Source organism: Nerophis ophidion, linkage group LG04, assembly GCF_033978795.1.
Source record: "Nerophis ophidion isolate RoL-2023_Sa linkage group LG04, RoL_Noph_v1.0, whole genome shotgun sequence".
In the NCBI taxonomy this organism is placed as follows: domain Eukaryota; kingdom Metazoa; phylum Chordata; class Actinopteri; order Syngnathiformes; family Syngnathidae; genus Nerophis; species Nerophis ophidion.
The window spans coordinates 11,023,581-11,041,110 of NC_084614.1; the positions used below are offsets into that span (position 1 = coordinate 11,023,581).

The following is a 17,530-nucleotide window of genomic DNA, read 5'->3' on the forward strand; positions in this document are numbered from 1 at the left end:
TTATACTCACATCATATTTTCCCATGCGCTCCTCCCACCACATTCCAGCCTCCAGTGCCAGACAAGAGTTCTCGCTCGCTGCTCGTCGTCGTCGTCTAAACACTTGGACCTTTTTTCACTGACATGCTGCCCAGCAGTTTGCTGCATTCATACTCTACACATCCTAGTGCAATACTCCTGACTGGAGGTGGGAGGAGAGTGCTGTATGAAAGAAAGTGTGTTTATAATGAAATGACAATTTATCTAAGGCGAAAAACTGCACAAAAACTACACGATAAAACTTCAGTTTTATTTGTCTTTAGTTACACTTTTTGAAAACAGTTAAAAACACACTGTTCACAAATGCTACAATTCTAACAAGATTGAACATACAAATTTCAGAGCATCAATAGTAACTATTATACAATAAGCCAGTTTCATGTTGGGTAGACTGGGCACATACAAGACATACAAACAGCGGGTTACTACACTTACGGTGTGCGTCCTTGACATTTTCCCTTGTGACAGCAAAACAGTTGTTCCAGAAAAGGTAATTAAAATGGCAACCTCATAGCAGTGTCATTAGGAAAAGGCATGTAGAAAGTATGTCAAATAGTCCCTTTTTGCGGTTTCACCTATTATATCAAAGCATGTTAAAGATATTCACTAAAGCGGGCAACCGTTTAAACAATGCGCTAGATATCACAAATTAGCGGCTAGAACTGTACACTTCAACAACTGAATTCACTATACTAGGAACTAATACAGCCAAAGGCAGCTACTACACGACACGTGACACCAATAAGCTTTGAAAGTAAATAGCGTAAATATACAAAGTCAGATATTTTTTTTGTAAGTGTATAGTGTAAAAAAAAAATTTTCTTTTTGTCATTTTTTTATTTTATAACACAAGTACATAATGGAACCTCCAAAGTTGAACAGTCTACTTAGTCTACAGCTGGTCTACTTTTTTTTTTTAATTGTTTTATTACAGTAAAGCTCAAATAATCCAGGTAAGGGGCAAAACCGTCACCATCATAAACGCTATGTCAACTTTGCAGGCGCTTTTAAAGTAACATCCTAAACACGTGTCGTTAACCACTTCGTATAGTAGTAAACATCAAAAGGGTTCACCAGAGTGATAAGCATGCTCACATAATACTGTTGACAAATGGTTGAGTTAGTTATCTTGTACTGAGCAGCCAGGACATGGCTGACTGTACTGCGTGACACATTTCATTGATGGATGTGTAAGGTTTTGTTTTGTACATTTCATTACAGGTGGTCCTCGTGTTGCAAATAAATTCTTATATTCCTGTACTAAATATCTGTCCCTCACTTGCTCTCGGAGCTAATTGTTCTGATTAAAACTAGTCCAAATGTTTCTATACCAGTGCTCCATTAATATTATTATTACGTATCATATACATGCTACACATCCTTGGCAAGCCAGCCAATTATCCAGCCATCCCATCCATTTTCTACCGCTTATTCCCTTAAAGGTCGCGGGGGCGCTTGTGCCTATCTCAGCTACAATCGGGAGGAATGCGGGGTACACCCTGGACAAGTCACCACCTCATCGCAGGGCCAACACAGATAAACAGACAACATTCACACTCACATTCATACAGTAGGGCCAATTTAGTGTTGCCAATCAACCTATCCCCAGGTGCATGTCTTTGGAAGTGGGAGGAAGCCGGAGTACATGGAGGGAACCCACGCATTCACTCCTCCACTTGGGGCAGGGTCTCCTCCCCAACCCGGAGATGGCACGCCACCCTTTTCCGGGAAAGAACCATGGACTCGGACTTGGAGGTGCTGATTCTCATTCTGGTCGCTTCACACTCTGCTGCGAACCGATTCAGTGAGAGCTGAAGATCCCGGCCAGATGAAGCCATCATGATGTGGTCCTGATCTCTCTATTGCAGGGGCAATAGAGATCGCACCCGATCTCTACTGCCCCTGCTGTGGGTGGTGAGCTCCGGTGGTGAGCCCATTGGAGGGGGGATACCCGTTGCCTCTTCGGGCTGTGCCCGGCCGGGCCCCGTGGGAAAAGGCCCGGCCACCAGGCGCTCGCCATCGTGCCCCACCTCCGGGCCTGGCTCCAGAGGGTGGCCCCGGTGACCCGCATCCGGGCGAGGGAAATCTGGATCCTCGAAACGTCTTTTTCATAAAAGGTCTATATATATACTGAATATATATATGCACCATATGTCCTTGAATAGCCGCCGGGCATGTCAAATGCACCTGCCCGCCTTGAATTATGGCCAGGTACATCTCGTTCCCCTAAGTAGTAAGTGCATGCTTACTATTACCGCCGGGTCAAATTTGTGACTTCGCAAATGACTTTTCCCCTACCGTCATCTCAAAACAGCAGAGGAGATTTTTATTTTTGCTTTTGCTGTGTGTAAACCAGGAGTCTTGTTCCACAGCCACACAGATCACACTAATGGTTGCGATACAAAACAACTTCAAAACTCCCACCAACACGTGCCACACTCCGCTCCGCGAACCCACATTAAACAATGACAAACACACTTCTGGAGAACATACGCCCTGCAACACAGCACAGACGCAACACAACACCCACCCACAATGCAATGCAACCATGACTCCCGGCTACACCGTCCAAACAACTGCTGGCACCAAACACCGCCCGCCGTGAGAAAAGGCGACATCCCTGCAGCAAACGCCTGCTGCATTTGTCGTTCAGAGGTGGGTAGTGCTTCACTTCCGTGTTCAGATTACGATTAAGGGGCAGTGATAACATTAGTTTTGTAACTGTTATGATAGATTATATAAATGCTCAACAGAAATGAAAGACCGCCGGGAGAATGTCGAAGGGAGACTTTTTTTATTGTAACATTTGATCCGACATTAAACCATGTCAAGACACTTTCTCAAAACAATCACCTACTTTTCCAGCTTCAAAATAAAAGCCCCACTCCAGATCCGGTTTAACTACATTTAGGGTTTTACCAACCGGTATAGCTCTGTTGGTAGAGCGGCCGTGCCAGCAACTTGAGGGTTGCAGGTTCGATCCCCGCTTCCGCCATCCTAGTCACTGCCGTTGTGTCCTTGGGCAAGACACTTTACCCACCTACTCCCAATGCCAACTACACTGGTTTGAATGTAAAAATTAGATATTGGGTTCCACTATGTAAAGCGCTTTGAGTCACTAGAGAAAAAGCGCTATATAAATATAATTCACTTCACTTCACTTAATGTACGGCTTCACATCAGCCGGCACACATTAAAAAATAGTCATGTAATGTATTGTAGCGGCCAGAAGAAAACAAAGTCTTTTATTGCCAATTTTATGCTAACAACGAACCCAATTCCAACAAGTATTTCCTCCGTGTACACACACGTATGCCTCCCTGCTTCACTTCTAGACACACAACACTTGTTCATTCTCCACCGACACCGTGTGTTCACAGACCATGGGAAAAAATGACCATCATAACACACTAACATACACATCAGCACTAGCAGGTGAATGGTTATATATAGTTTATTTGCACATTATTGACTAATGTTCCAAAGAAAATTTGGACATAAAAAGGCGAACTTTAATCATTGGAACAGTGTTCCCTAAACCGATGGTGTGAGCTAAACGCTGTGGATGTACTTTAATATATTCAAGATATATCCGCGGACATCAATCTACACAATTTAAGATGACACTACCGGCTTTTAATGAGAGAATGGCTCCCAGCAACGCGAAGTGAGTGTGGCGTCAGGCTCAATGTAGCTTGCTTCTCATCACGGACATGGCGCTACAGAATCTTAACAGTCTCTAAACACGAGTACAGTCGCTAGTAACACCAGAAATAGATGCTGGATCTGTTGCGAGTCTTTTTTATTTAAGAGGTGGGAGGAGAGTTATAGAATTGTCGTGATCGTGATTAATTGTAAAATCATTTATTTTTGGCCCCCTAAACTATGTGGCTGAGTATAGAATTATTGCCTTCTTTTTCAGCAACTTTCGCACGCTCATGCCCCGCTCGCATGGCAGACTCTTACAGGTTATATAAGGTGGTGATCTGTCCTGTTTGGTCACATGACCACACGACGGAAAGACATGATGCCACACAGTGAACTAAAGAAGGGAAAAGATAGGTGGCTGTAACTGTTATTTTTATTTTTTTTAAACCGTTATTACAGTACCAGAGATGTTGACCAGGTGTCTAAGTCAATTTGATAAAATGTAATGGTCTATTGCAAGTGCTTCTCAAATATTTTCTGTTGCGCCCCTCCAAAGGAAGAAGAAAATATTTCGCCCACCCCCCAATCTCCACAGTAAATATAAATATTGTATAAATTGTCTATACAAATGTTATAACTATACCTCTGAATGATATTGAAGGAAACAATACACCGGTCATTCATCGTCTCCCACCATGGTTACAGTGAAGCCAAGTGCTACATAAGCTTCATCATATTCTAGTACAGCAAAAAAAGCATCTTCCTTGATATCACACGTCGCCGCCCCTGAGCATCGCAACGTGCTCACCACTGGGGAGAAGGACTGGTCTACTGTATCATGTGTCATGCCCTTAGATTAGCAGAACCAACATTATTTTAAATCTGATCTCCCTGATCTTGGTTCTGAAGTGGTCTGCAAAGTCTTCGCAAAAAACGTCAGATGGTGTTTTAAAAGCTTTGTTAAAACGTGTACCCATTAGTGGAGAAGAGGAACCGGGGGTGGTTTTTAAGGTCTCTGGTGAGTTGTGAGTAATGATAAATACCAGCCTGTTTAACTGTGTAATTGTCCGTTAACGAAAAATCTGAGAATAAATGGTTCATTTTGATTTCCTTTATCTTTTGGCAGTTCTGCAATGTATTTCCAGTTTATGTAATTCCTTGTTTCTTCATGGGTAGGTTTTGTTTTGATTGTTTTTGTTCAAAGTGGAGCTGCTGAGTCCAGGGTTGACTTAGGTTTACAGGTAAAATTGTCAACGATGAGTGCACAAAGGGCAGGTAAAATTTCAGCAAGAGCATTCTGTAAAATCTTGATAATATTTGCGTTTCTTCACTGTTTTCACTGGGGTTCCCTGCTGGTCGAGTCTGGTGATTAAAAAAAACACAGTAGTGTTTAGACACAGCCAGGTCTGCAGACGACACACCAATGGAAAGGCCATGACTTATAACCAAGTCCAGGGTGTGTCCCCTGTTCTAAATCGGCTATGTGACGTGCTGTTTAAAATCAAAGCTATTAAAAACATTTGAAAACTATCTGGATATTGAATCTGAGATGTCATCAACACATAAATTAAAATGCCCAGTTATTAAAATATCGCTGTAGGAGGTATGAAAGAGTGATAAAAGTTCAGAAAATTCAATGATAAAAGAGATACAATGCTGGGTGGTCTATAAACAGTTGCACAGGGAATGGGTGAGCGTGAGCGTGGGGTAGGGTTGTCCTAAAAAATCAAGGTGTGGTGTTCAAATGATGTGTATTTTTTTGTTAAAAAAACATTCATTTTGAAGCCAGTGAGTTATTTAAAATTGATGCAGTCCCTTCTATTCTTCCTCTTTTAGTAGGAAATAAGGGTTAAATGTAATAAGGATGCCTCAGTGAGAGAAACAGCTGCGTCAAGCCATGTCTCGTTAAAAGAAGACTGTCTAACTTGACTAAATACACACCAGTCAATAAATAGTTCTGTTTTAAAGGGAGCGAATGTTAAAAAGTGCCATGTTGATGGTGTCAGGTAACCTGTTTTGTGAAAAGGCGGATTATTGGTGTTTCGGGGGATTTCTGTGCGCGTACCAGTTCTGTCTAAAGGGAGCCCGTCTAGCCTAAAGAGATGTCATCTCTCCCAGAACACATCAAAGTTGTCATTGAAGAATGTGAATAACTGAGGCATGGCGCGAGGATGAGGATCCCTCCTATGAGGTGCCAGTCCTCCTGTCTTGTCCCCTGCTCGTCCACCCCTAAATATTATCTGCATATTAGACACTTAGAGTTTGGGGGGCTCGGCTTGGTTGGGACCCACCATGACCTTGATATCCCCCAATTTTAATCGCATTAGTTCCCACAAGCATACATATCTCACTCAGGCCACAGTACACACAAAAATAGGGACTGGAAGTCGGCTGTAACGGCTGACCTCCTGATTTTAACTACACAGTAGATAATCTGGAGGCCTCATACACATGCATGTTGGGGTTCGGGAGTATGGCGCGCCCCTCATTGCCTCCTCGGCCGATACGGGTTGCGGCAACTGCGGTCTGATGGCCTGCCTTTCCCGGGCAGAGACCTTGCTGAAGGTGCGAAGCTTTTATCAATTTATTATTTTTCATTTGTATTTTAATTAATTAATGTATTATTATCCATCCATCCATCCATCCATCATCTTCCGCTTATCCGAGGTCGGGTCGCGGGGGCAGCAGCCTAAGCAGGGAAGCCCAGACTTCCCTATCTCCAGCCACTTCGTCTAGCTCTTCCCGGGAAATCCCGAGGCGTTCCCAGGCCAGCCGGGAGACATAGTCTTCCCAACGTGTCCTGGGTCTTCCCCGTGGCCTCCTACCAGCTGGACGTGCCCTAAACACCTCCCTAGGGAGGCGTTCGGGTGGCATCCTGACCAGATGCCCGAACCACCTCATCTGGCTCCTCTCGATGTGGAGGAGCAGCGGCTTTACATTGAGCTCCTCCCGGATGGCAGAGCTTCTCACCCTATCTCTAAGGGAGAGCCCCGCCACCCGGCGGAGGAAACTCATTTCGGCCGCTTGTATCCGTGATCTTATCCTTTCGGTCATGACCCAAAGCTCATGACCATAGGTGAGGATGGGAACGTAGATCGACCGGTAAATTGAGAGCTTTGCCTTCCGGCTCAGCTCCTTCTTCACCACAACGGATCGATACAATGTCCGCATTACTGAAGACGCCGCACCGATCCGCCTGTCGATCTCACAATCCACTCTTCCCCCACTCGTGAACAAGACTCCTAGGTACTTGAACTCCTCCACTTGGGGCAGGGTCTCCTCCCCAACCCGGAGATGGCACTCCACCCTATTCCGGGCGAGAACCATGGACTCGGACTTGGAGGTGCTGATTCTCATTCTGGTCGCTTCACACTCGGCTGCGAACCGATCCAGTGAAAGCTGAAGATCCCGGCCAGATGAAGCCATCAGGACTACATCATCTGCAAAAAGCAGAGACCTAATCCCGTGGCCACCAAACCGGAACCCCTCAACGCCTTGGCTGCGCCTAGAAATTCTGTCCATAAAAGTTATGAACAGAATCGGTGACAAAGGGCAGCCTTGGCGGAGTCCAACCCTCACTGGAAACGTGTCCGACTTACTGCCAGCAATGCGGACCAAGCTCTGACACTGATCATACAGGGAGCGTACTGCCACAATAAGACAGTCTGATACCCCATACTCTCTGAGCACTCCCCACAGGACTTCCCGAGGGACACGGTCGAATGCCTTCTCCAAGTCCACAAAGCACATGTAGACTGGTTGGGCAAACTCCCATGCACCCTCAAGAACCCTGCCGAGAGTATAGAGCTGGTCCACAGTTCCACGACCAGGACGAAAACCACACTGTTCCTCTTGAATCCGAGGTTCGACTATCCGGCGAAGCCTCCTCTCCAGTACACCTGAATAAACCTTACCGGGAAGGCTGAGGAGTGTGATCCCACGATAGTTGGAACACACCCTCCGGTCCCCCTTCTTAAAGAGAGGGACCACCACCCCGGTCTGCCAATCCAGAGGTACCGCCCCCGATGTCCACGCGATGCTGCAGAGTCTTGTCAACCAAGACAGCCCCACAGCATCCAGAGCCTTAAGGAACTCCGGGCGGTTTTCATCCACCCCCGGGGCCTTGCCGCCGAGGAGCTTTTTAACTACCTCAGCGACCTCAGCCCAAGAAATAGGAGAGTCCACTACAGATTCCCCAGGCACCGCTTCCTCAAAGAAAGACGTGTTGGTGGGATTGAGGAGGTCTTCGAAGTATTCCCTCCACCGATCCACAACATCCGCAGTCGAAGTCAGCAGAACACCATCCGCACCATACACGGTGTTGATAGTGCACTGCTTCCCCTTCCTGAGGCGCCGTATGGTGGTCCAGAATCGCTTCGAAGCCGTCCGGAAGTCGTTTTCCATGGCTTCCCCGAACTCTTCCCATGTCCGAGTTTTTGCCTCCGCGACCGCTAAAGCTGCACACCGCTTGGCCCGTCGGTACCCGTCCACTGCCTCCGGAGTCCTATGAGCCAAAAGAACCCGATAGGATTCCTTCTTCAGCTTGACGGCATCCCTCACTGCTGGTGCCCACCAACGGGTTCTGGGATTACCGCCACGACAGGCACCAACAACCTTGCGGCCACAGCTCCAATCAATTATTATTATTATTATCTTTTAAATGTATTTATTTATTTTTGTGTGGTATTGAGCGGGTTTCGCTTCCTGTTGGGTGGTGTCCGTGCCTGTGTGGTCCGGTCTTGCGCTGTGGGGTCTGTGTTGGTGACTTTATGCGGTGGCAGCGTTGCCCCCTTGTCTGGGTGCTGTGTCTTGGTTGTTTGGGCGGTGGTGTGTTTGTGCGGGTTTGGGTTGGGGGGGCGGTTTCTGATGGTGGGGGAGGTGTTGATGTCTCTTGTTTGCATGTTGGCATTTGGGCTGGCTGGTCTCCATGATCCTGTTGGCGTGTGGTTGCAGGTCGCGGTTTTTCCATCACTTTGATTTGATCGAGTGGTGCTGGCCGCCTGGGGGTTTTGCAGCTGTTCTTTCTGCTGCCGTATGTTTGTGGTGTGGGCACCCGTGGCTGCTGGGTCCAGTGCGGGGTGCCTGATGTTGTGGTTGTGTTGTGGTGGTTCTCGGGGCTGGCAAACTTGCCGGCTTCATTTTCGTTTATTGTCGTGTTGGTTGGCTTGTCGGGTGTCGGCTTGGGATTGCCCTTGCGCTCTGCTGCGCCCCCCTTCAAGCCTGGTGTCGTGCCGTCGTCTGGGACGGGCTTGTCCCTGGGGGTGCACGGCCAGACCTGTGGGGCTTGAGGGAGGTGATGGGCTGGTTCTCAGTGGGCAGTGGGTGCCGGGGCTTGATCGCTGTCCTGGCGGGGTCGCGGGGGGCGCTGGTGCCTATCTCAGCTACAATCAGGCGTAAGGCGGGGTACACCCTGGACAAGTCGCCACCTCATCGCAGGCACACACCGATAGACAGACAAGATTCACACTCACATTCACACACTAGGGCCAATTTACTGTTGCCAATCATACAAACCGCGTTTCCATATGAGCTGGGAAATTGTTTTAGATGTAAATATAAACGGAATACAATGATTTGCAAATCCTTTTCAACACATATTCAATTGAATGCACTACAAAGACAAGATATTTGATGTTCAAACTCATAAGCTTTATTTTGTTTTTGCAAATAATAATTAACTTAAAATTTAATGGCTGACAACACGTGCCAAAGTAGTTGGGAAAGGGCATGTTCACCACTGTGTTACATCACTTTTTCTTTTAACAACACTCAATAAATGTTTGGGAACTGAGGAAACTAATTGTTGAAGCTTTGAAAGTGGAATTCTTTCCCATTCTTGTTTTATGTAGAGCTTCAGTCGTTCAACAGTCCGGGGTCTCCGCTGTCGTATTTTACGCTTCATAATGCACCACACATTTTCGATGGGAGACAGGTCTGGACTGCAGGCGGGCCAGGAAAGTACCCGCACTCTTTTTTTATGAAGCCACGCTGTTGAAACACGTGCTGAATGTGGCTTGGCATTGTCTTGCTGAAATAAGCAGTGGCTTCCATGAAAAAGACGGCGCTTAGATGGCAGCAAATGTTGTTCCAAAACCTGTAGGTATCTTTCAGCATTAATGGTGCCTTCACAGATGTTTTAGTTACCCATGCCTTTTGGCACTAATGCACCCCCATACTATCAGAGATGCTGGCTTTTGCATCAATAACAGTCTGGGTGGTTCGCTTCCCCTTTGGTCCGGATGACACGATGTCAAATATTTCCAAAAACAATTTGAAATGTGGATTTGTCAGACCACAGAACACTTTTCCACTTTGCATCAGTCCATCTTAGATGATCTCGGGCCCAGAGAAGCCGGCAGCGTTTCTGGATGTTGTTGATAAATGTCTTTCACTTTGCATAGTAGAGCTTTAACTTGCACTAACAGATGTAGCGACAAACTGTATATAGTGACAGTGGTTTTCTGAAGTGTTCCTGAGCCCATGTGGTGATATCCTTTAGAGATTGATGTCGGTTTTTGAAACAGTGCCGTCTGAGGGATCGAAGCTCACGGTCATTCAATGTTGGTTTCCGGCCATGCCGCTTACGTGGAGTGATTTCTCCAGATTCTCTGAACCATTTGATGATATTATGGACCGTAGATGCTGAAAACCCTAAATTTCTTGCAATTGCACTTTGTTAAACGCCTACTGAAACCCACTACTACCGACCACACAGTCTGATAACTAACATTGCAACACATGCCAATACGGCCTATTTAGTTTACTAAATTGCAATTTTAAATTTTGCGCGAAGTATCCTGTTGAAAATGTCGCGGTGTGATGACACGTGCGCATGACGTCACGGATTGTAGCGGAAATTTTGTTCCAGCCCGATTCCAGCTATAAGTCATCTGCTTTAATCGCATAATTACACAGTATTCTGGACATCTGTGTTGCTGAATCTTTTGCAATTTGTTCAATTAATAAAGGAGACGTAAAAGAAGAAATATGTAGGTGGGAAGTGGTGTATTGCGGCTGCCTTTAGCAACACAAACACCGCCGGTGTTTCCTTGTTTCCATTCCCGAAAGATGACGGTGAAGCTTTACTATGGAACCGAGCGGTCAAGCGAACATGGTTCCCTACCACATGTCAACCGGCAGGTTTCGATGAGAAAATGGTGGTTATAAGTCGGCTCTTACCGTAGACATGAGCGGAGCTTGCGTCGTTCCTCGTGCACCTGTCAAAGAGGCAGCTGCGTACTCTCTTGCCTCCTCAGACCAGTCGCCCCCGAACGTGAGATGCTTCCACCGTGGAGGGGGGAAAAAACTCACCCTGGCCCCAACGGCTGCCTTTGCTTAGCCTCGTTAAGAAACGTGCCTTCCCTCAGAGACACTGGCGGTCACCACACCTGTGGCCACACCCCTCCGACTCTCAGGTACGACCATATAATCTCACTAAAACACTAGTAGCACAATAAGCAGATAAGGGATTTTCCAGAATTATCCTAGTAAATGTGTCTAATAACATCTGAATCGCTCCCACCGCCCTCGTCTTTTTTTCTCTAGTCCTTTACTCTCACTATCCTCATCCACAAATCTTTCATCCTCGCTCAAATTAATGGGGGTACGCTCGGAGCCTGCTTGTCAGGTGGGGGTGAGCGCCTCAGGCTACTGCATCCGGGCTTCGTGTCTGGAGCTCCTGGGTACCACCGTCCATCCCTTCCGGGTGCTTGTCTTGGTTGCAGCCTGTTGGGTCTAGTCCGGTGCACTGCAAGGTATTCCGTGGTGCTGCAAGTCGGTCAGCTGCTGGGGTAGTAACCTTGTGTGTCAGCTGCTGGGGTAGTAACCTTGTGTGTCAGAGTGTCTGTGATATATATATTTTTAATTTATTTATTATTATTATTCTTTTTTTAATTATTATTATTATTCTTATTTATTTATTTTTATTTTATTATTATTTCAATGTTTTCCCGTCTCTCAGGAGGAGGAATCAACAGGGCAGTTGCTGGTTGTTCCATCTCCATCTTTGGGGTCCCTGCAGGTGGGGTGAGTGGTTTTGCTGTGCTGGGTGGTCCTGCGGTGGCCGACTAGGGTGGAGTGGCCTGGAGCGGACCCCGCCGTGAGGGTTGGGCTCGTAGGGGCCTGGTTGCAGGTGGGGCGGGTGCGGTCTTCCCGTACAGTTGCGGGGAGTCTCTGCGCCCCTTGGGCAGGACGTCCTGCCTTTCTGCCTGTGTGGGGTGTGGTCTCTCACTGGCTTGGGGGATTGCTGTCCCCAGCTTCTCCTGTGGCTTGTCCTCCATCGGCCGCGTCTGTTTACAGCCTGCTGCTGGCTCCTATGGAGTTCCTGTCGCTGGCTGGCCTGGCTGCGTGGGGCCGGTGGTCCCTTGTTCCCTGGGCACCACACCTGCTGTTTTGGGTTGGGCTTTCTGGGTGGCTAGGGCCGTGGTCGGGTTCCCGCACAAACAGGGAGTCAAATATATTGTACATACAAATACGCATATATACTCACATACACACAGTTATTCATACATGCATACATACATACGCTCCCACATGCATACACAAATACAGTACATACCTACACACTCAAAGTTCTTACATCCACACACACACATTCACTGTACAAACATACATAAACACATATTGTACATATACACATACATACATACACTCATGCATATAATCATGTTTCATCCATCCATCCATTTTCTACCTCTTATTCCTTTTTGGGGTCGCGGGGGGCGCTGGCGCCTATCTCATCTACAATCGGGCGGAAGGCGGGGTACACCCTGGACAAGTCGCCAACTCATCGCAGGGCACACACAGATAGACAACATTCACACTCACATTCACACACTAGGGCCAATTTAGTGTTGCATCAAACATATATTAACGTTGTTGCCCCAGCGGAAACTGGGTAACACATGGCACACTGACAAAGCTTAACATATTGTTACAATAACAATCTACAAGGTTATTATAGTTGGCTTCTCTTTCTTCCCCTCCATTTATCTGCTTTCTTTTGTATTTCAAGTTATCATTACAGATATGTATTGTTGCATTTGAGCAATTATATTGTTGATAATTATTGGTATTATTAATTATCAATAGCGCTATTTCTATTGGTATTTGTAGTGTAATAATGTTCATGTCATTTCTGTATTATTATTTATTTTACTAACTGCTTCTTTGCTATCACGTTCACCATCATATTTGTTGACGTTGTTCTATTGTTATTGTTATTGTGTTTGCTGTTGTTGTTGTCTCTCTGTCTAATCCCCTTCTTGTCCCCACAATTTCCCCCTCTGTCTTCCTTTTTTTCTCTTTCTATCCCCTACTGGTCCGGCCTGGCTGCTCCAAATAGTAATATAAATCAATTTAATAAAGTCAAATACTAATAAGGCAACAAGAGAAGTATCCCACACTAAAAGGCAGGTTGTTAGTTTTACTAGGGAGAAAACTTGACCAAGTGTTTTTGCATCAACCAGGGCAAAACTCTCCTAAGTTTTTTTGCAGGCCATAAAAAAACAGGGTTGCCTGCGCATCATCAATTGGACACCCTCTCTTTCGGCCGACAAAAAGTATTTGCACTCTACCTAAAAGTGTCTCCAGACTGTTTGGCAAGATGGCTACCCGTTAGTCCTGCTAGTGAGACAAGGAAACACACCGAGCATTGGTTGCGCATGCGTCCCCACGTGTCGCTGTCTATTAACAGAGGATTGGTCTTTGATGCATGGCGAGCTAGACTCCACAGAATGAGTGATCTTTTTAACTTAAACCTTCATCATGACTCTAAAATAGGAGGCAGACTCTTCTGGCGCGTGCGAAGGCAGCTGAGATAGGCTCCAGCGACCCCCCGCGACCCCAAAAGGGACAAGCGGTAGAAATGGATGGAAGGAAGTGATAAGTGAAGTAAAATCAGACAACGTAAAATGCTAACATTGGTTGCATGCAGGATGGTAGCCGAACAAATCCAGAAACAATCATCAAGGATGAAGATAGTATCTTTGAACATGTGAAAGGTCTTCTACTCTCAACTAGGCAGAATAGTGGTCTCTTTATCTTGACACTTCTTGTCTCTGCCTCCCTTGCAACACCCTTTTCAATGTGAAAGACAACCACAGGAAATGTATATATTTACCTTACAGTATATGTAGATAAATGTAATTCTATTACCGTTTCATTTAATTCTTGTTTTTCATATGTTTATTACGGTATTTTATAAGTCCTTCTAAATATACGTTCTCACTTTCACTAAAACTTGACTAAGAACGCAAATTGTTCGTAACACGAGAAACCACCTGTACTTTATTAGTCATATTGTACAGTGTCCAGAATGACTGTCGTGTGTACAACTTTTCCTTGTCCTTTTCCTGTTCCATGATTACCATCACATTTTCCTCTTTGCCATCACTTGTATTATGCTGTGGTGACATTACAAAAACATATTAAAGGCCTACTGAAATTAGATTTTCTTATTTAAACGGGGATAGCAGGTCCATTCTATGTGTCATACTTGATCATTTTGCGATATTGCCATATTTTTGCTGAAAAGATTTAGTAGAGAACATCCACGATAAAGTTCACAACTGGAGAAAAGGCCTGCCTCTACCGGAAGTCGCAGACGATGACGTCACATGTTGATGGCTCCTCATATATTCACATTGATTTTAATGGGAGCCTCCAACAAAAACAGCTATTCTGACCGAGAAAACGACAATTTCCCCATTAATTTGAGCGAGGATAAAAGATTTGTGTTTGAGGATATTGATAGCGACGGACTAGAAAAAAAAAGAAAAAAGAAAAAAAAACTAGTTAAAAAAAAAACGCGATTGCAATCGCATTGCATTGAGACGGATTCATATGTTTTTAGAGACATTTACTATGATAATTCTGGGAAATCCCTTATCTTTCTATTGTGTTGCTAGTGTTTTAGTGAGTTTAACATTACCTGATAGTCGGAAGTGTACGTCCACGGTCGGGTGTTGACGCGCAGTGTCTCGGGGAAGTCGACGGCAGCTGTATGGACGGCACAAGCTCAGCTGATATCCGGTAAGAGGCGACTTTTTAACCACAATTTTCTCACCGAAACCCGCTGGTTGACATGTAGTCGGGATCCATGTCCGCTGTGATCCATAGTAAAGTTTCACCTCCGTGAATTTTGATTAATTGAACAAATTGCAAAAGATTCAGCAACACAGATGTCCAAAATACTGTGTAATTATGCCGTTAATCAGACGACTTTTAGCTGTGTGTGTACGCAGCGCTCATATTCATAACAGCCCGTGACGTCACGCGTACACGTCATCATTACGCGACGTTTTCAAGAAAAAAGTCCCGGGAAATTTTAAATTGCAATTTAGTAAATTAAAAAGGCCGTATTGGCATGTGTTGCAATGTTAATATTTCATCATTGATATATAAACTATCAGACTGCGTGGTGGGTAGTTGTGAGTTTCAGTAGGCCTTATTAATGCGAACTACACTACACTACACTAATCTTTTGAGTCTTCAATAAAGATCTCATGCAATTATATTGTGTCCATTGTTCATTGTGTTTGGTTTTACTTTAATATATCCTTTTTCAAAGCATTTTAGTTTTAATTCAAACTGTACAACTTAGAAAGGGTTTTCAAATTTGGAGGTTCCACAGTTGGCTCAATTTCACCTTTCTAACTTGTTATCTTGAAGGCACAGCACAGTTTTCCTTGGCACCACCAACCAACTCAGGCCTCTTCTCATTCATCATCCTGCCATCGAACATGCTTCCAGTTCTGAGTTGGCTGTTGTATCTATTTGTTGTCCTGTTGGAACATTTCTACCCTCGCCTAATAAGATATCTGGCAATGAGGATCACATTCTCTCAAATAAGTTTGGTGCCTTCCAGAAGGTAGTGGGTACAACTTATTCTTCTGTCTTTTTATGTCAACTCAAATTGGAATGGAGCTTGATACTTAATGCAGAATGACGTTCAATGTAAGAGTTGCCTTTACAAATGCTACTGTGTATCAAAAACAGTCATTTGGAATTCAAATGTAACAGCATTTTCATTATCACAGATGTACAAAAGCAAGAGTCAATAATTTACTGTTCAACAACTTAGAAAGGGGAAAGAGTGTCTGGTCCACACTAACATTGGGAACAGAGGTCTTCTAACCTCAACCTCAAGCAGAGCAAGGAATCCTTCAGAAGCTGAGGACACAAACGTGGACATACCCATCGCCGGGCCTGAGGTATTTGAGGTAGTAAGAAAAAACCTCAGTGACAAAACCCCAAAGGTTGGATGAGATTCACCCTGAATTCCTAATGCTTTAGATGTTATGGAACTGGCTTTGTTGACACATCCCTTCAACATTACCGGGAAGCTGGGAACAGTAGTATTGGATTGGCAGACCGGGGGCACACCGTAAATACAGGATTTGTGTACGTAGTATTTGGTCTCCGTACAGCCGGTTGAGAGTGTCTTAATTAAGGGCCTTAGGGTCTGGTTGCGGTTATTTGCGGATGATGTGGTCCCGATGGCCCCATTAGTCTATGACCTTTAGCATTTACTGAAGGGGTTCAGAGCTCAGTGTTATCTTATTGGAAAATACTCTACATGTGTGAGGACATGTTTTTTGTAGGGAAAAGCATGGATTGAGAGTGAGGTCTTTCCTCAAATGGAGAAGTTCAAGTGTATTTGGGATCTTGTCATGAGTGAGTGGAAGCTGGCGCTTGAGATCAACTGGGAAATTGGCAAGCGTCTGCAGTATAACACGGTCGCTCTAATAAACGATGGTGGTTGAGAGCTGAGCCACAAGGCAAAGTTTTCTATTAAAGTGACGTTCCTACCCTCACCTTTGGTCACAAGTGTTGGTTAGTGATTACAAGAGCAAGATCATAGATACAAGAGGCCAAAATAAAATCCCTCCGAAGGGTGGTTGGACTCACCCAAAAAGGGTGGTAAATACAGGGAGGTGCTCGGTCATTTCATCCGAGAGGAGCTCAGAGTAGAGCTGCTGCTCCTTTACATTGATAAGAGCCAGCTGTTGGCATCTAACTTGCATTTTTGGCCGTCTTAAAAAAAAAGAAGGAAGATTTCACACTTAACACTCGGTTTATCTTTACCAGACGATACATTACAGTACAGTAGGTAAACCTTCACAATCTAATGAGAACCGTAAGGGCTCTATTAATATTCTCATAATGCTCAGTTTATATCAGTGTTTTTGTCGTTGTAGTGTGCAGTGGTGTTGATTTGCACTGTAATATACTGAGAGGAATACAAGTAGAAAAATAGATATTGTTTCCAATAGTGTAAATAAAGTAAAAACGAGTATCCTATTGTTTCTCTTTAGATTGGTCAGAAGTACTTGAAGTGTCTGTTTAATGATGTCAAAACGTGTTTTTCACCCTGCCGGTAGGTGTAATAATGATTTACAGAGTGAATGTGTGTGTGTTTTTTCACACAAGCATTTCTGCTCGGGCTGAAAACAAAACAGAAAACATGAGCCGTTGTAACAAAACAATGTCGCTATGGCTTAAAAGTAGAGGGAGAAGATAAATGGCTTGAGAACAAGGCTATGAAATAAACTATGTAATAAACAGTACAAAGCCACATTGGTAGAATAAAAAAAATTAAGACAAAAGGAAACGAGTTGTTTTACTCATGAAACAAGATGGGTTTTGTCAAACCTGCCAGCATCTTTGGTACATGCACTGAGATAATCTCTCCCATCATCTCTGGGAAGGTGACCTTGCAGTTGCATGACTGAGCTTGGAGAAACAGGTCAAATGTAAACTGGTGCAGCTTCTTTACAGTCTGAAACACAAAACAAATGACATGCTGTCATTTCATTGTCATGCCATAGCAGCATTACTTCCT

At 44.8% G+C, this 17,530-nt stretch overlaps 1 protein-coding gene and 1 long non-coding RNA gene across 2 annotated transcripts in view; one reads left to right on the forward strand and one right to left on the reverse strand.

The window, feature by feature from the left end:
- LOC133550902 (uncharacterized) overlaps positions 1–17,530 on the forward strand; it is a 57,965-nt gene that overhangs the window by 12,118 nt on the left and 28,317 nt on the right. The window lies entirely within an intron of this gene.
- The window catches only part of LOC133550901 (androgen receptor-like), an 86,427-nt gene that overhangs the window by 8,753 nt on the left and 60,144 nt on the right, over positions 1–17,530 (reverse strand). The window contains exon 8 of the mRNA XM_061897031.1: positions 11–17,467. Coding sequence (XP_061753015.1) covers positions 17,309–17,467 — 159 coding nt within the window. The 3' untranslated portion in view covers positions 11–17,308. The remainder of the gene's footprint in view (positions 1–10; positions 17,468–17,530) is intronic.